At 39.5% G+C, this 20,588-nt stretch overlaps 1 protein-coding gene across 1 annotated transcript in view; it reads left to right on the forward strand.

The window, feature by feature from the left end:
- The window catches only part of LOC149204349 (uncharacterized), a 525,276-nt gene that overhangs the window by 145,557 nt on the left and 359,131 nt on the right, over positions 1–20,588 (forward strand). Inside the window, exon 5 of the mRNA XM_089394693.1 lies at positions 10,746–10,799. Coding sequence (XP_089250819.1) covers positions 10,746–10,799 — 54 coding nt within the window. The remainder of the gene's footprint in view (positions 1–10,745; positions 10,800–20,588) is intronic.

Genomic DNA, 20,588 nt, shown 5'->3' on the forward strand with positions numbered 1-20,588 from the left:
ATCTCGGTGTAGCTTTCATAAAGACCACATTGTTATGATCTCAATAAAGGTACAGCAATGGTGACCTCAATGAAGGTACAACAGAGATGATTTCAGTGAAGGTGCAGCAGTGGTGTAACTGTGATGGAAACTGACTTGTAAGAGGAGGCTTAGATTTATTTAAAAGTTTAACTGTCTTTCATGAAAAGGACGAATAATCTAGGGCATGCAGTTAAGGAGTTAACAGCATTTCTCTCTGATGGAGAGCATAGGCAGTGAACCTTTAAACAGAGGACAGCTGCTTGCTTGCGTGCATTGTTTCTTTCTTTGAGCAGAGGATAAGATTTGTGGATAGTTTATTTCTCTTGGTTAGAGTTTTGCAGCTATGGACTATGATTTTCCAATAATGAACAGAGTTTTGCGCTTCTAACTCCTAACTTAGTAACTAAAATAATATTGCCTACTGAAATATTAAGTTTAAATCATAATTATCATGACTGGGCATGTCTATATCACATGATCCATACATTGTACCTTATATATGGCAGTGCTACATGACTGCACATCATCACTCATCAAGTGAATTATAATTGTCAGCTATTCTGGAGTATCTCCTTTGTAACTTATTTTTAGCCACTGACTGTGTATAAGTTTCAGATGGAACTGCTGATGAAGGGTAATACGATGAAGAATTCCATGATGGTGAAGGGCCATATGATGAAGAACTGTATGATGGACGCCTCCAGAATGAGCCTTTTGAATGCTTGCCTCTCATCACCTAGACTTTTAGTGTTGAAAGTAATATTTGCAACGTTTGGTGAGTTTGGCACATAATATCCTCCACGAACTCTACTGAAGTGAACTGGATGTGTCTCAGAAAATAAACAGAATCCCACAAAATTTGAAATTGGATATTTGAGACCGGAGTGTGGATTCTTTTCCAGCAAAAGGAATACATTACACTGAGTTCATGATAATGTTTACCATAATGTGATTTCACCATTCTATTGTACTCGATGTCTTAGTGAAAACTTTACACTATTAAAAGTTTGTGCTACACATATGATATTAACTCTACAAACATATATACATATGTATTTACCCAACTCATTTTGTGTACATAAGGGATTCCATATATTATGTTTAACCTCCTTGATCGGTCACTACGCATATGGTTACAACTCCTGTAATTACGAGAGGTCCTTGAGCTAAATACGCTCGCGGAACAATTCAGCACAGCCCGGAAAGTGGCCGGCACCAAAGGTAGCCGCCAAAACGGGTATTCTTACAACATTACGGCTAAATATTGCGGCTGAATATTGTGTTACGGGCTGTAATTGTGTGTTTTTACAGGATTTCTTCGATATGTCATGAAATTAAAACGAGGTAGAGCAGGGAAGAAAGAAACGCGTTTAGAGCCAACAGTTAGCTTACGAAGAGTGGAGAACCGCAAGGTTATTTAAACGTAGGAAAGGATTAAGACGATTTCAAGTGTCCGGGGTAATGCAATAAACCCGCGCAGAAAACATTCAAACGGGGCAGTGCAATAAACCCGCGGAGAAAAACATTCAAACGGGGCATATGTATTTTGACAACATCAGAGAAGCTATGCTGGTGATTCAGAGAATCACATGAAACCCTGCTTCTCTTTCGATTCTCGCAGATTGAAGAAAATATGACTGTAGTCGCTTTCTGTCAGTAACGTGTTGGATTTGATCCATGCATCGCCAAAATACGGAGGTCTCTTTCTCCGTGATAGTCATCCGTGAGTGTGACCTCGTTCCCAACCGCGTTGATTCGGTGGGAAAAACATCGTCTTTTCATTCTGCCAGAAAACGATAGATTCGATGCCAGATACGGGTTTGTGAGGACCGTGATGAGAATTTGCAAGGATTTGAGATTTCAGGAGCGTGTTTTTACAGGTGTAGGCCAATAAGGTGCCGCAGAGTTTAAAACTGGGCTCTGATACCATGTGTAGTGCCCTAATTTCGAATTTACAGTAACCAGATAAATACTCATATGAAATTTGAAAACAGTAATGCATAAAATTGTAATCTGCACCTACCTGAGCTGCTGGCTGACTTCCGATTCCGCTGCTGAACTGGTAATCCTGAACTGCTGACTGATTTGATTCAATTTCGAGGTGGCCAATACCACCCTACCAGACAGAGCAACCTGGTTGCTCAATCCAGAGAAGCTCTCCACAGAGGCTCTCTGTCCCTCCGTGCCCAGAACTCAGATCACTCAAGACTCTTCCACTGCAAAGTTACTTCTCCTGGTTTCCTGCTGATGAATCCATCATTCTCTGGTTTTTCCCCCCCCCTCACTTCAGGTTCAGGCCCTCCCATTTAACCCCTGGTCTGGCGGTGGCCGCCCTCCCACTTGCAGCCACCGCCTTCCTTGCATTCAAGGTTCTGGGATATTTCCCACTGACTTATGCGTTTAGCAATCAATATTTAGCTGGTTCGGACGCGCTTTCATTAATGGCTGGGGTGACTCATAGGTAGGTTATTGTATAGTAATATCATGAATCGATTTATTGACTTTATAACATATAAACCTTTCGTATAATCTGTAAGTTTTAATGTATATACTTTATAACATTCCTATATATATACTTTATGACATCATATATAAAGTTTCATTTATATTTTATAACATTACATATAACGTTTCATTTTATACTTTATAACATTTTACTTTATACAAAGTTATATATATATATATATATATATACTTTATATAATTCAGTTACATGTTTTGTAATATTAATATATATATATTATAAGGTTAAATTGTATATTTTATAAAATTTAAACTTATATATGTTTTAAATTTAAATTATATATATAATCTTAACATACTTAAGTTTAAATTTCCACACAATTGGTTTTATCATAAAGTTTAAAACTTTATAAGATGGATTAATTTAGCAGGGTTGTTACAGAGAGGGAATGAGGGATGCCAGTAGATTAACGGAAATGCAGTAGCGAGGGTGGGGTTTGCGAGGGTAGAGCTGCGGATCGATGAAGGAGAATGCACGCTGGAGGAAAAGAAAAACACAGCGGATTAGGCAGCGTTTGAGGGATGAGGGTTATGAAACCGTTGTTTGTGTTTGCAGGTGTGGATGAACGGAACTGTAATAACCAAAAACTGAAATACAGGAACCGTAAAAGATTTTGAATACCGACATGTGTAAGAACCAAAAACTGAAATACAGGAACCGTAAAAGATTTTGAATACCTACCTGAATTGCTGGCTGCTCTGGTGTAGTTGATGATGTTGTGGCTACTCTGATCCAATTTCCGGGAGACCAATTCCACCCAGCCAGACTGAGCAGAGCCTGGCTGCTCAATCCAGTAAGCTTCTCAACAGAAGCTCACTGTCCCCCGTGCCCAGAACCTCAGAATGCTTAAAGCTCTTCCAATGGTCAATTTTCTTCCTCCTGGTTTTCTCCTGCTTTCTCCTCCCGGTTTTCTCCTGCTTTCTCCTGCTTTCTCCTCCCCCTTCTCAGCCCAATATCTGCGGTTTTATAGCCTGGGTTTAGCGGTGGCCGCCCTGTACACCAGCGACTCCACCGCTTTCTCCCGCAGTGACAGCTTTCCTAGGGACGTGAGTCATCCGCCCGTTACAGGTGTTTCTGCCTTATACTTAGGGTCAATTTAATTTAAATATGATGGTGCTCATATGTAGCATTAAGGTTTTATAACGTTTAAACCTTGTATATGCGTTATTGTTATTATAACACTATCACACCTCCATATAACCATATAATGTATCCTTTATAACTTTATAACGCTTATATGTACTTTATCATATTCGTTTGTCTTTTGACTTTACGATATTCATGTATATTTTTATTTTATTTATGTTTGTTTTTAATATCAACTTTATTTATGTTTGTTTTTAATATAAACCTTAGAACTTTAGATTAATTAATTATTGATACTAATACTTAATCTTTATTCTATATTATTAATATCATTTTTTTTTGTATATTCTAGAGCATATAATATATGTATTTAGAGATGGGTTGTTACAGGAACGATGGCAACTCGATGGTGAAAGCACGTGCGAAATGAACGACGGCAGGTTGCACGGTGGGTTTCGTTTTGGCAGCGGACAGGGATGAGGGTTATGAGGCCGGAAAGACGGATGCAGGCAACGACGAAAAGAAGGGATGGAACAGGTATGGAAGCGTGAATACGTGGAGGATAGTTGCTGACAGGAGAGTAGCGTGAATGGAGATTTTTGTAGGAAGGCAGGGGTGTAAGGATGGCAGTGCGGATTTCCAGATTTGAAAAACGCAGGCAACAGAGGGAAGAAGAGAGAGGGCTTTTTCTAAAGAAAAACCGGAATTTGAACAGTGAACCAAAAAAACCCTGGCAACAAACCAATCTGCAAAACGGTAGCCCAGAAACACTATAAAAAACTTTCCAGAAATCTTAATTAAAATTTTAAATACTTTTGCTTTAGATTTCTTTGAAACCCTTAGACTGCAAAAAAACCTTAAAAAAGAAATCCTTGCAAAATGATGTTGATGAACCCTGGAGATCCAGATCTTACCCTCTAGGGCCTAGATCTGGACTCTACAAAGATTTCTCCCTCAAATCTGTAGCTGCAAGGCAACAAAAAAAACACCCAAACGATATATACAATGATAAAAAACTAAAACCTCAGAAACCCAAGTCAGAAAATCAAAAAAATTTACAGATCTATGTGCATGAATGGCAGATCTATCAGATTTAGGGAGTGTGAGTCCAACTCTGCTTCGAGATCTGATAACCTGAGGCTCTCAAAAGCCAGATCTATCGATTTAGCACAGAAAAAAAATTAAAATTTTTAAGGTTTAAAGGAGGTACTGAGCTCAGAACCCTTCATGCATCACCCATAAAAAAAAATATCTTATGATAAGCCCGGGATCAAATTTTGCTGGGCTCTTCAGAAACACAAATTGGGAGTTGGCTGGTCCAACTGAAAACTTCCCCGAATGCCCGATGATCTAAAAATCAAGACTTTCCTGCAAAACTCAATTCAGCCATCAACATAGAGCGAGAAAACAATAATAAAATTCAGACAAATAGAGATATCTGCTATTACGTTCAGAATTTAGATTATTATTCAACCCCAGCGACTGAGCAAGATACTTGTACTCAAATCACTATTTAGAAGCTATAACCAATGGTTAAAAATAAATTTACGCATGAAAAACGCCACATCTTACAGTATTTCCATGAAGAGTAACACCGACGAAAATTAACCCCAAAGTCTTTCTTTATTATCCGAAAAAGTTTACACGAACTTTTCGCTTAGCACATGATCAAAAGATCGGATGGATCAAATGACAAATGACCTCCTATTTAAAGATAATTCTTCCAACGGCTAGTTCGAGTGATCCTTGTCAAAGCAATCTCGACCGTCGATGAGAATTTTTTTTTTTTTTTAATCTTATCTGTCGAAATATTAAATTCTTGAATAAATTCGAATTTTTCAATTAAATGCATTTTAATTAACTCAAAAATAAAAATTTTGAGTTAATTTCCTAAAAAATTTGATTTTGACTTAACCCCCAGGGACTAAAGGCTTAAAATTTAGCAAAATAATTAATCTACCTTAGTCTCGAGGGCCTTTTAAAATTTGAATTTTAAGGACTAATGAATTTTGCTTCTGGAAAATTTAAATTTACCTAGGACCTAAAATTAATTAAATTTTTGGCTTAGGATTTTAATTAATTTTTGACCAGAAAATTTAATTAACTAAGCTATGAGGGGATAAATTATTTTTCCAACCCTCAAGACACTTTACATCATGATTTTCACATTTTTTACATCTCAAGGGGGAAATCCCTTCTGTAAAAGACCCTCATAGACTACCCATTTCTGCGACACAAATATAATCCAGCAGACCAAGCAATTTGTAATAAAATAACCTAACCAAATAGTTAAGATTATTCCCAAATCACTTTTACATATTCTCGATCTAGAACACTAGGACTCCCCCAAGATCCTAGTGACAAAATCCATTCCGGCTTTGGGGTAAGGCTGAAGGAAAACTCTGCCGACCATTCGAGAATGGATCGGTGAGACAAAAAACCTCCTGGAATGTAGATAGTCACCATAAAATTAGGTTTACCTAGGTAATTACATACACGACATGGATCTGTTGAGATTATTTACATTATACACACGCAGAATGGGTTTACATTATAAGATGATGATCAAGCTGATGATGATAGCTCGACGACACGAATACATCGATCAAGCGCTATTCCTTTTGTGGAAAAAGGGGGTGTATTGCTATGGGTCATTGACACGTAGTGGTCAACAAGTCCCATTGAGATCCATCCAAAACCCCTTGATCCTACATAGGGCAAATGGACCAAGGACTCAGCCAAAAGGAACAGGCCATGGCCGACTATTACAAGGCCTTGGACACCAAAATACAAAAACTCACATGGTTTTTATATGGCTTTTGACTTGTGAGTTGTGACCTTGGGTTTTTAATGGTGATAATGCAAAGTGAAAAATTGTATGTATGTACCTCTGTTGACATGAGGGGTAATAGGTCCATCAAATTTAAAGTTGAGGATGTAGTTGAGATAATTTAAGAAGAATGCATTATGGTTCTTAGAAACTCTAAACCTCTGAGAAGCAACTTGTTAAAGGAATAAAGAAAGGCATTTAAGTGAGAACAATCTTCAGCCTGGTTTAACAATGATCCTAAGGTGTGATAAAGCAGTCTAATGGGTAGTGAACTGACTTCACTCCTCTCTTTCAACTCTTCAATCATATCTCATTACTATTTATTGCTACATTCTTCTCATTCATGCTGCTCCCATTCATAGCATGACAATCCGTTGAAGATGGACTCTTCTTCATGAAGTCCAAAACATTGGATTTATAAGACCCTAAAATGCAGGTCTTCCTCTTTAAGCCAAAATCCCTGTTAATAATAGGTGGTCAAACAATGTCTAATTAAACAACTGGAGGAGTGTTTGATTGTGTTGTAAGTTTAAGAATTTTAGATATGTACTATAATATTCTGATATCTACTAATTAATAGCTTTTAAACATACGAGTATGTGTGATCATGCTTGTTGATTGTCTTATGCCAATGCATATATATTTCTATTATTTTTTCTTATATGGCAAGTGTTCTTTCAACTTTCTTTTGCTGAATTCTTTTTGCATCTTACAATCTTCTAGTTAAGGGTACCTACATCCTAGAAGCAATAAAATTGTCACACTTGATCGTACCATATTTGGATGTTAATGTGTTGGAAAGACTGATAGGGGGGTGAATCAATATTTCTTATTACAATTAGTATTTATTAGTTTTCAGAGCATTAATAAAGAAACTTCAACACATAGAAAGAAAAATGCACACAAAAGTTTTAGGTGGAAACCCTTCCAGGAGAAAAACCACCGAACGCTTCTCTAATATGATTTATGAGTACAATACATCATCTCCAACTGAAAGGGAAGCACCAACTCCTTAGTACTCTAGAAAAGCTTTCTAGTTTTATCAGACAGCTCCAACTCCTGAAAGGATGCTCCAATACCTTGTTTTATCAGCACCCATTGGAAGGACACTCCAACTCTCTGCAAGCTCCAACTTGCCCTTGCACCACCCAACCACCCTGAAGTGTTTTCAGGCCACAACCTGAAGGTGATTTCAAACACCTGCCTTGCACCACCCAACCACCCTGAAATATAAATAAGATCAACAACTATGGGCTCCCGTACCAGGGACAATGACCGACTTAGAAGATATTCAGTGAAACCCTCAGAACAAGAATGAAACCCTTACTGTTGGACTCCTTCAACTGATGTAAAATGATAAGGACAATAGCTCTAGACAGTCAGCCTTCTTGAGTTGCTGATGAATGCACAGTACTGTTCAAACTCAGCACCAATCAACTGCTGCAATATTCATGTGACAATATCACCCCTACTGCTAAACAAGGCCAAACTTTTTCTAACAGTGAAAACTACTGCACATCAATATGACAATGATACCCTTTCCAGATTACTTGCAAAATGATGTGACAGTAAAACCCTTTCCAGATTACTTGCAAAATAATATGACAGTAAAACCCTTTCTGTTAAACAGGCTAGACTTCTTTAATGATGACAATAAAACCTTTACTGCTGAACAACCAGACTTCTCCAACTGCTGCAATATTTATATGACGATAAACAATGTACCTGTTGCCAGAACTGCCTTTACAAGGACTACCCACTGCTTATTCTGTCCTCAAAACACTGAAGCTTGTCTTGACTGCTGAAGATGTCCTCTCTGAAATCCTTACCATCTTATCTCTTGAAATGTCTCTGTGATATGCTTAATGCAATTCTGCAATAGCTCACTTGCTAACACAATTATATATGTCCTGCTATGTACAATATTCAGGAGTTACTACAAGACTTACAAGGAATGATCTTTGCCATCAAAAGGGGGCTGATTATACAGTCAGGTGTCAACCTTGACACACTTCGAAAACAATAAATTTGGCATGCACAAGTCTATTTGAAGACTGTACCTAAAACCCTTCAAAAACTTCTCTTCAGATAAGCAAGTTTACTCCACAACCATTAGGACTTTTAAGTACACTGCCTAGAGTTTTTATATTGCTCGCAGAATTAGAACATACCTTAGATGTTTGTTACAGAATTGCGTCATATATGTATCATCTTATTGGGCTTAACAAGAGATAAACATTGTGCCATGATCTGATCTTAAATTCAACTGTTCGTGCCTTGAAGAAACTTTCGATAGGCCTTAGAAGTCTGCCTTAGTTCGCACAGATCTACTTGAAACCACACTTCTGATTATGCCCAGAATTATGTGCCAAGAGGGGATCAAGTAGGGTCTTCATATGTTTGTTAAATGTTTAGATGGATGCTTCAATAGGTCGATATCCCACAGATTCCAAGGCCGAAACTTCAAGGAAGAATTCAACAGAGATTATAACCCATGCATATCAGTACAACATAACCCAGTAAATTTGCTCACAAGGGCGACAGTTATTAGGCTTAAGTCCACCTTGAATTCACTTGAAAAAACGCAGTTACTGTGTATACCAATCCTTGCACAGAGAAGGCTTCAGAAGTCTACTATCAAACCCAACTGAATCTTTGTTAAGGTGCCCTGGATCAAATGCAACACTTGCACAGATCTTTGTCCATAAGAAGTAGCCTCCAGCAAATACAAATTGTCACAAGTCTGGCTGCAGAGAAATGAGAATGATTTCAGAACTTAGATTTGGCTGCAGAAGATAGGGATCACAAGAAGACTTGTGCCATAGCGAAATCCACCTGCAAAGCACAATTAAACTCCAACGAAACCCATGCTTAAGGATATAAGCCCAAAACCCTTTCAGACATTCAACCTTCAATCTGATCTTCAGGACTACTCCAAGGCCGCAACTAGATCACAGAATGCGAATTGATTTACAGAGAAAATCTCAACTCATTCGATTGCACTTAAGGATCCAAATGCCTTTGTTTATATAGATTTGTGGAGGTGTCTTTAGGATAAACCAACTTGGTAATTTAGGAGGGAGAACTTTTAAAATTTAAACTTCAAATAAGCCAAAAATTCCCACCAAATTTAGGACCATTTAAATTTGAAATAAATTGTCTTTTCCTCCAAGTTTTGGACCATGGCAAATTTGCAAGACTAGATTTTCTTTTGGCATTTTGCTAAAAAATGTGACCATAATAAATTAAACTTCTAAGCCCTTCTTATAAAATGTGCCATTTGTCTGGCCAATATAATGTTGCCACATCATCACTCTTTTGGGGTTTTTGACCGCAAGGGTTTTTGACTGGGCATATTTCCCAAACTGTGAGGAATCCCATGACATGCTATATACTGTTGGAATTTGCATGATGAGGAGTATCCAACCATGACGGTCCTAAGCCCATGAGACTAGAAATCCTTTATCATTTTTGTCCTTAAGGCAGGGCTTCTATTGGCTGCTGTGTTCTCTCTCTCTCTTTATATATATATATATATATATATATATCTAACAATCATAAATAATGAATAGTATAGAAGAGGCATGTCTCTAGGGACATGACCATTCATGAAAGGACACCTGCCTAGGTATATAAGCAAGCCCTCATTTGTAGCAATTCCATCATCTCATATCTTCTGTACATTTCTTATATAAATATATTGTTGTCCTATCATGGATATTTATATATTTCAGATCTTTTGAGTATTCTGCGGCATTTATGAACTTTGTTCATAACATTTGGTATCATAGCTATTCGATCCTATGGACACTCAACCGCCGCACAAAGTCAGTCTAATCTGGCCTTTGGCCATCAACCTGTCGTCAACTTCATTGCCGTTGTGATTCAAACATTTCTCTACACAAGTTTTGGGAGATTCTCCATTCTGCAATAAGGTTTTTGACCATTAAAAAAATGCCTTTGGCCATTTAAAAAAGAAAAATATTATATATATATATATATATATATATATAGTCATAAAAAAATCAAATATATAAAAAAATGGAATATATATAGAGAGAAAAAAACATTAATATAAAAAAGGTCAAAAAATTATATAATATCACTCCCTTAATCACTCCAAATTCATTTTTAATATTTGCTCGACACTTGAATTCCGAATGCCTACCTTTGGTCACTTGTGAAATTTAATATGATTTCTTTTTTTCTTTTGTGCATCTTGATGATACACATTTATTAAAAAAATTTCCAAGGGTCATAACAAAGCCTTTACTTTGTTGGCAGTTCCCTGATGGTGAAAATGCAATTGCAGGCCATGGTCCTCATTTTGTTTTGGAGGTAAGTGTCACCTTTCCCTTTACTATAAAGGGCTTAGATAAGGTTAAAACAATGTCATATTTGATAGTGATAGGAGGGCTGGATAGTCACAATGCTCTTTTTCTTGTCTATGGAAATTGGATGAGTATGTTGTTTTATAACATTTTTATTGTTTTTGTATATCATCATAGGTAGGTAATAAGTAAAGAAATTATTTTATGTATTGTTTTTCAGGTTTAATTAAATTTAGAACCTATTCTGTCTACGACAATTGGATGGTTGGGATATGAGCACATAGGTTTTACCTTGTTGGATGTAGTTTCATGTGAATTGACCCTACACCAAACACAATAATCTGCAATAATTCCTCAAGTTATGAGATTCTGGGTGTAATGGAAAGAAGAAAAGAAGAGCTGTAATACATGCATAGACTAACCACATACATATCAATGAGATACGTTTACATAGAACAAGAACAAGAATGAAGTATGTTGTTTACACTTAGAGCAAATATTATACAGGAATGATTCCACTCTCGTGTCGTTTGCATGTATATATATTGACTTAACAAGGATTGGGATGTTGGCTTGTTACATCCTGTGATGCAACACATCGCTTATCAAAATTTAACTACACAATACATAAGGACTTAAAGACTTTGATAATATAACATTATGCACAAATCTAAAGTTGCACAGAACTTGGAAAAGGGAATGGTTTATGAAATGGGGATGGCGTTGGAAAAATCCTAGGAAACAGAGAAAACACGCACACACATAGATAGATAGATAGCAAATTATCAGGGAAAGTTGAAATGCTAAACATAGTCAACAAATTAATAAAACGCAGGCATCAAGGAGCATTACTAGCATTCGTTTCCTCAGTCTTCATAACGCTAGCATTGACATTGAATTTGGATAAAGCTAGTAATTGCGTTTGATCGCTTCATTGTTACAATATACACAATCACGTTTATTTGTACTTAATAATTAATTTGTAGATTCATCTCCATTAGGATAGTCATCTCTCTTATGTCCTATCTATATGTCAATCTTCTTAACTACATACCATCATACCTTGTGACATGTTGGTGTAATGGTTGTTAAGTTGGACCTGGTGGCCCCTGAGTGGTCATTAATGTCATTTATGACTCACTCTTAGTTGGAGATTATAGCCTACATTGGTGGTTAGTAAGTGGGCTTTGCGGTCCCAAGTTTGATGGGTTTGGGGCAGCTAATCTAAACCCCTCACATATAGTCAAGGCTTTTCCTTATTTGTTGTATCAAGTGAGCCACTGATGAGTAATTATACTCATGACCTGTAAGTTATGAGTACATATCATACAAAAGACTATGATTTCTCTAATAAATCAGGGTATAATTATTCATCAGCTATTTGTTATGTTGTTCATCGATTTATCTGGATATCAAATATACCTGTCAAATCTCATGTTCTTAAGTTGTCCCTGTGTTGCATGTTGAAGACTCTACTTTCTTAATGGCTGTAGCATTCTAAACATTATTATGGTACCAAAGCTGTGGGATTGAGTCTACCCAGTGCTCACTGGCTGTTAAATTTTCCACTGTTCTATGATTAACACAATCACTTATTCCAATTCTTCTTCAATTAGCAATCAATTTATCCACTATAATTCAATCTTCCAGTAACAATAAGCAATTGTAGACAGAACAGTAAAACCAATGCACAATAGAAGACAGCCATGAACAAGAGAGAGAGAGTGTTTGGTCAAAGACTAGGGAAAAACCCCACAAGGGAGAAAACCCTTTCCAAAATTTTCTTCTATTAGATTGTCATCAAATGTTCAGTAGAGAGATACAATGTTCCAATTCATCAACAAAGATTCAAAGTCAAATCTTTGACTATCCCAAAAGTCAACCAACCAATATCCAATGAAAGATGAGCCCAATAGTAAAATCTGGTCAACAAGTCAAATCTGCAATTCTGGTCAAAGTCAACAGCAGTGGCAGTAGCAGCAGCCCTAACCAGCACAAAAGTCAACGGTCAAACCTCCTCCAAATCTGTCCAGTCAACAGTCAAATGATGCGGCCTTGAATGCCAGTCAAAGTTCAGTCAAAACAGTGCCAAGACCGTCCCTCCAAATCTGGTAAAAGTCAAACTTTGACCTGCAGAAACCCTATGTGCAGACTTGCGGTCAACATGGGTCAAAGTTCCCAGAAAAACTTAGTCAAAGGAGCAGTCAACTCAGCCTCCAAGAACAGATCCAAATTCAGTCAAACCTGTGAAACTTTCATCCATTGCAGCAACCGGAAAATATTCTTCTAACTGTAAATTTAATTATGCAGTTTATTTGCTACGGCAAACAACGAATAAAATCGCAACTGCAATTTTCACAACAAAATCACTGCGGAAAATAAAATGCTGGAAACTGAGAAATTCTAGCACACACACACAAGATTAGTAACACTGTTATTTTTGGACAATTGTTCCTAGAAAAACCCAATTTGAGAAAACCGGTGCAGCAGATGAGGGTTTTCTTATTAATCTTCTGCAACAAATCTGAGTACAAGGATTTTAGATGTCTTACTGACAATCTAAACTGAAGGAAATACTGAGAGAAATTTTTGTGAGAAATTTCTCACACTCCACAGCAATTTACTGCCTCTTAGATGGACCCTCAGCCTTTACGTTGTCTCCTCTGTGTCACACTTCGCGCAGAGCTCCTGTGGACTTTGCTCTTCCTTGCTCTTGACTTGTGCAAGCAATATCTGACTCTGATCTTCTAAGCAAGAAATCTTTTCATTATTATAGTCAGTGTTGATAATATCGGTATCGGGAAAATATCGGCGAGGGTCCAGAAAATATCTTATCGGCAATATCGGCGAAAATATCGGCAAAATATCGGCAAATATCGGCAAGCATAAAAAATAAATTTTTCAAATTTTTAAATATAGCCGATATTTTGCCGATATTTTCAAAATATCGCGATATTTTGCCGATATTTTCCGATATTTGCCGATATTTTCAAAATATTGCGATATTTTCAAAACAGAAAATATCGCGATATTTTCTCGGCGATATATCGTTTTGCCGAAAATATCGCGATATTTCCGAATATCGCCGATATATCGCCGATATTATCAACAGTGATTATAGTAGCTAACTTCGTCAAATTCTTTCTGCATCTTTGATATTGAATTTTGATTTCCCTGAGTGATTCCTTTGATATATCATTAAGATGTTTGGATGAAGGTACTGTTGAATTTAACTTCACTATAATGCCCTGAAGTGTCGTCTTCTTTTTCTTATTGAGAAAAATCAAAAGCTTTTTCTGTGTGTTTAATATGAAGGTATCTAGTTTTTCAAACCAGGGTAAACCGAAAATTACATCAATCTTTTTTTGAAACAAGTTATAACACTGAATTGGGATATACATTCCTAATTATCAATTGTCATTTGTAAATCGTTAATTTCATAACATTTCTTGCCAAAAATGTCTTCTCTTTCATCTATATATGGTTCTGAAATTGATAACTGATTTGCCAAATTAATATTGATGTAATTTTCTTTGTCGCTTGTGTTGATAAGGACATTAATCTCTTTTCTTTGGATACTCCCTTCAAATGTAAATAATCTATAATCTGCAATTGGAAAACCTTTATAGGAAAATATTCCTTCCTTCATTTTGGAATTACAATCCATTTTTGGTCTTTGAACATTTAAATATTTCCATTTTTTTTTCCTTTTTACACTTAATAATGATACTGCTTTTGTTTTTTTCATTATACTGTAACTTATATGCACACACACACACGCAGTCTGAGGCTAGCCGTCCAGCAGGAAATGCAGAGGGTCAGAAGGCCGAATTTTTGAAGGCAAGTCGTGTTAGGTGTTTGCGTGTGGGGTGAAGAAAATTCCTCACTAGATTTTTGCCAATATTTTTCTCTGTTGGATTGCCAGATTTCGGCATTCAGTTGTACTCAGATTTTCTCACTGCTGCATAATAATAAAACCCTTAGCTACTACACCGGTTCTCCCGCATTAGGCTTTTCTGGGGACTTTTGTCGAAAAATAATTGTGTTATTTTTTATGTGTGTGTGCTAGCATTTTTCAGCATCGAGCGTTTTATTTTCTTCCGCAGAATTTTATTTGTGAAGGTTGCAATGTGATTTTTTCAGTATTTGCCGTAGCAAACAACAAATAAATTGTTAAATAAAATTAACAATTAGGAGAATAATCTCCAGTTGTTGCAATAGGGTTCCAGTTTGGAATTTTCACGACAAGAAACAACAATGTTAGATCTCTTAAAACCACAGGAGCAATGTAGCGAAAGATCAATAATAAATTTACTTCAAAATTTAATGTTCCCAATACTAGCTATGGCAAAAATCCTTATGTGCCTTATATCATGAGCATAAATGAATTCTTATAACAACAGTGAGTAAATATGACCACAGTGAGGTAAAAAATGCCTAACAGGCCCAGAATTCTCCTCTTTCTTTCACTTTAGATGACAGTCAATAAATGGACAGAAAAGATACTTGTGCCATTAATTTGTATTAGACCTTAGTATTGAGTTGAATCATAAATGATAGTCAGTGAAACATGTGAATTTTGCTCAAATAAAAATTGCCCAATATGTGAAATTACTTCCTTAGTATGTAAAGCAAAATTGTGGAATTATTAAGGCACTTTTATGGGTGTTTATGTCACTATTGGGAATAGATCAGAGTGCTGTAGCAAAAGACAGTGAGGGAAATAGAGTTTAGATACCAAACCTTTGAGGCCCAAGGCCTAGAAGACCACTTGTTCAACTTGTCCACAATTCTTTCAAAAGCTAGATCACCTGAAAACTCAAATAATTTGACTCCAAATTGCTGCAACAAACCCAGAATTAGCCTCAGAAATTAAATGATAAACCAACAGTCAGGATGTAATGTCCCTTCCTAAATTATTTTGGAACAGGATTAATTTCTACATTTTGGGGCCGATTTTGGAGGTGATGGGGCCCATTCGATTTTATTAGGAGGCTAGACTTAGTAGAAGTTATTTCGATGTGGTTAATTTGTACGTGGGGGCCACCCACACTAGGAGAATACACATTCCCTAGTTTGATTTGCATGGAGGGGAAATTGATGGTTAAGTGAGGGACCCACGATGGAGGGAAAATGGAGGGAAAAGTGCTCCACGAAATCTATATAAGGAAGGCAACTCTCCTCATTTCAGCATCTTATCTTTTGACATATTGAACTCAATCTTAGTTGCTCGAGCTGCTTAGCCGGGTTACTGTGTTGTTTAGCACACGAGTGTCTTCGAGCGGAGATCTCAACCCTTGCTTCGGTGGACTTTGAGTGCCAGCCCTAGGAGGGAGTTTTTTTTCATCTCAGTTTGTAGTAGCAGCAGGGAGACGAGTTACAACAGCTGTAAGTCGAGTACCAGCTGCAGGGGGAGTTACAACAAAGCGGGGATTGCGCAGTCACAGTGTGAGGCACTCCGGGAAGTTGGGGAGACGGGAGCACCCTTTCATCATTTTCAGGAGTATAGAGTGCAACTACAGACAAGAGGGCCATCCCACACGCAACTCTCATTTCATCACACGCAGGGCTACGTCATCTCCTCCATGACTGCACAGTCACTGGAGTGAGACTCTTTGAGGCAGCACCATCCGGGGGAGTTTGGTGCTGGGGTGCTGGGAGATCATTTGGAGGGCCGTTTGAGGAGGATTGCTAGAGTTGGGAGAGCAGAGATTGAAAGGATCAGTCACGGCAACAAAATTCGAAATTGGAGGAGGGCCAAAATGTGAAGGGTCAATTTTTGAAGGTTGGAACCAAGGGAGACCCTTTCTGGGTTTTGGGCAAGGATCACACTTCTAATTTATAAAAATTTCTGGGCAGTCTGAGGGGTCAAACAGGGGTCCCAACTCAACCAGTAGCTAGAGGAGCTAAGGGGAATTTGGGCCAAAATTCAGAGGTCAACATTTGGGCAATTCCTTCGTGGGTTATTCTGGGTTTCTTGTGTAGAGGCTAGGATTAATTTCTTGGAATTTTCGGAGCAACAGGGAAGGCTGTAACAATAGATCATTTCAGGCAGAAACACCTTTCTAGGCAGTAACAACACAGCTCTTGGGCCAGATTACCAACAGATTTGAGGAGGGTGTTCCATTGTTCATTTTGTGCTTTTGCTAGCTTACCTAGAGCAAGCCCAGGTGCACACATTCCAGCACCTTGTTGTACAACTCTTCCCATTTAATAAAATGAGTAGACAAAGCAGTTTGGTTGCCAATTTTGTGGTTTGATGGTCTGATTTAATTTTATGGTGTTATTTTATTTGTCCACTTTGCATAACACTATTTTCCCTAGTTTGGAACATTATAGTGGTATTAGAGCATGATCTTGGCCCAGTTGTGGGAAACTAGCCAGAAGATCGTGGAAGCTTTGGGTATGACAAACCCATGTCTCAAGGGAAATCCAGTATGCAAAAATTTTGGGGTAGAATTCATTGGGACGATGAACGGTTGGCCCAGTTGAGGGGGGTGACAGACCAAACCCATCCTCACCCTTATAACAGAGACGTTAGAGGTGAGCAGGTCGTGGGGGTGCAACCATCTACATCATGTGGGGAAAGTCGACTAGATCAGGGCACCAGATCTCCTGAAAAGGAGCAGGAGGGTGAGACTAGGGGGCGCTTTTGCTAGTGGAAACCTGGCTTTAGATATCAAGAGCCTGAGGAGGAGGTTGAGCATGATGTTGAGAGACCACAGGATGGTGAGGAGCACATCGATATACCCAGTGTGGCACAAGAGTCACCTTTATTAGCGACCTCTTTGATAGCCCCAGTTGACACCTTGGTGGAGAAGATAGAGCCTACACACATAGAGCCATTTGTTGAGGAGGAGCAACCCATGGACGAGATGGCAATAGTTGCTGAGGTATTTGGAGCTGTGACCGAGTTTACAGGTGATAGAGGCCCACAACAATTCCACTAGTTTTAGGTCAACCTTCTTGCGTTAAAAAGGAAGGTCACATTAGTGCGTGAGGCTATTCTGCAGCAGAACAAGGAGCTGGAGGGCATGAGCGTGGTTTGTGCCGAGTCCACAACCAAATTGACTCACGTTGGGGAGTGGTTGGATTCCCTAGTGGTGCAACTAGAGTGCATGTTGGAGCATGAGAACAACCCTCTTTGGGCATACATAGACGGGGCTGGCAACACTGTTAGGTTACCTTGGCCCATTGGACAGAGAGAGACAGAGCTACCTAGTCAGATTTTATGTACTGACCAGGATAGCGAGATGAGACAGCGAGAGATTCTGAGTTGGTACTCGGTGGAGTGGGCTATGGAGATGGTAGTGGATCCAGGTGGAGCTCAGTAGGAGTTTCTAGGCACTTGGGATGCTGGAAGCCCCGATTGGCATTGGGATCTGGGAGGGACCACCAATCATTTCCCAGTTATATCGGTTGACTATGACCTAGAGGGTATAGTTGACCTAGTAGTCGAGCATGCACCTCTGCTAGGAGAGTTTCGGTCAGCAACAGTGGCCAACCAGTTTATGGACAGGGTTCTTGGGTTGACTTGGTACGACGTTGGTACACAAGATCACGGGGTGATCCGCACATTTTGCCAGGAGTTTGTCGGAGGAGGTGGCATTGGTAGGCCACCAGATGGCGCCTTGTATGGAGTTGGGGATTCTTCACTTTTGTGTGGGGCATAGAGGACGCAGAGGAGCAACCCAGGGGTAGCATCACTGATGATACATAGGGAGATTCACTTCTCGGATTCCTCTGGGAGGATTTGGAGTGAAGATCCATCCATGGTAGGGTATGATGATGTGACGATGGAGGTGATGATACCGGTCGGGTGTGGACCGACGCATAGGGACACAACTTTAGGCCATCTCATTCGGGGATGGGTAGGATCATCTAGTGCGGAGCATTGGTTTACAGATGGGGATGGAGACACATGGGGGAGTGCCTCACATCACATTGAGTACATGCGGGGAGTGACCGGTGCAGTGGCACAGGTGGGACATATGACGGTACAGGATGGCATAGTCGTAGCCGGGGGTATCCAGTGGTTTTTAGGGATAGGTTGCGGCATACAGTGGCATGTTAAGGAATGCGGTGTTGCTTGGTGGTGTGCAGTGACACATGGTTCGGCGCAGTGAGCTCTTGGAGCGTTGCCTCCAAGGGGGCATATGGATAGGGCATTAGGTGTACCGTTGGATGCAGCTCACCTAGGATCGATGAGGACATTGTTGAGCATCTGGGGACACCATGCCTAGCGGAGAGAAGGCTTCGATGGAGGTATTAGTAGACCCGAGGCGGAGAGAGTGTCGTCTGTGGGATGACTCTTGGGCATTCCGACAGAATTTTGATCATACCATTTGGGACATACCCACCCATCATCCTCCAGTGTTGCTTATAGTCATAGAGTGTTTGGTTGTTTCCCCTTGACACTCTCCATTCAGGCAGCAGGGTATGGGAGGCTCACCCTAGATAGTTGGATGAGACACTGCGTGCCATGAGCCGAGAGGAGACTCTTTAGTTGAGACCCTTGGTAGGTGCACGAGCTGTCGGATACAGGCTTAGGGATGATGTGGTTGATAGTCGAGGTAGCATATATTCCACCCCTGAGCTCACACTTGAGGGATGGTGGATGGTAGACTTCGTCTACAGGAGGGTACCCAGACTCCGAGCAGTGTCGAGGTGTATCATCAGGAGTTGGGATAGTGGATTTCACTGCGTGGTCTGGCAGGAGCAGGGCAGGTTCACAGGCATGAGACCTACTCCTTATACTTGGGGTCCACCCAGGGAATACATACATGGATCAAAGATGAGGGCCAGATGGGTTCTAGTTGGTAACGAAGTTATGCAGCGACATCTTGTGAGGAGTGGGAGTTATGATTTCCCTGTATGTTTGGGGAATTCAGGGATCTAGTTGGTGGGCATATTGCTCCACTTTGTGATGAGCAGGGTCATGGCAGAGGATTATCTGGTTCACTTTGGGTTTGACACATGGGGGATCACTGAAACCTCCACTACATGGCGAGGCAGACTTGTCTTGTTATGGCTCAGAGTTGAGATTGGCAATGGAGGGGTAGATATTGGCATCATGGAGATGCCCGGGCAGGATGAGCTTGACTTTCACAGATTTTTCGCCACTAGCCCTCAGTAGAGGAGGATATTTTCTGCGCACGATGGGGAGTATGTCATAGTCAGAGTAGCGCAACGTCAGCATGGTGGCACCACTCTGGGACTATTAGGGAACTGGGGCATCACAGCTCTTCACAGCTCAATAACCTTTAGGGATGCATTGGCTACTATAGGGGGAGATCATACAAATGTTCCATTGGGCTTTAGCGAGTCATTGATGGAGTAGGGGACTTCTGGTGCTTGCATCGGGCAAGATAATGAGTGGAGCGAGGGGAGCTTCATGTTGGACAGGATGGCCTGGGATCCTGGTATTGAAGGATTCTTTCATATCAAGATAGTGTAGAGGTTAGGCACGATCCAGTGGCACATCTGGGACCCTGGCACATTTTGCAGTGACAGTGGGGAGCAATAGTTAGAGAGGATGCTTTCTTAGGCATTGCTTGAGGACAAGCGATTTATGGTGCATTGGAGGAGCTTGCCAGATGAGGATGCTATTTGGGAGGGCAAGCGCATACTTGAGCATCCAGCACTGAAGTTGCTTGGGGACAAGCAACATTTGGGAGGGGAGGACTGTAATGCCCCTTCCTAAATTATTTTGGAACATAATTAATTTCTACATTTTGGGGCCGATTTTGGAGGTGATGTGGCCCATATGATTTTATTAGGAGGTTAGACTTAGTAG

Source organism: Pinus tabuliformis, chromosome 1_2, assembly GCF_031772625.1.
Source record: "Pinus tabuliformis cultivar Carrire ecotype Pingquan chromosome 1_2, CPIR1, whole genome shotgun sequence".
NCBI classification, from domain to species: domain Eukaryota; kingdom Viridiplantae; phylum Streptophyta; class Pinopsida; order Pinales; family Pinaceae; genus Pinus; species Pinus tabuliformis.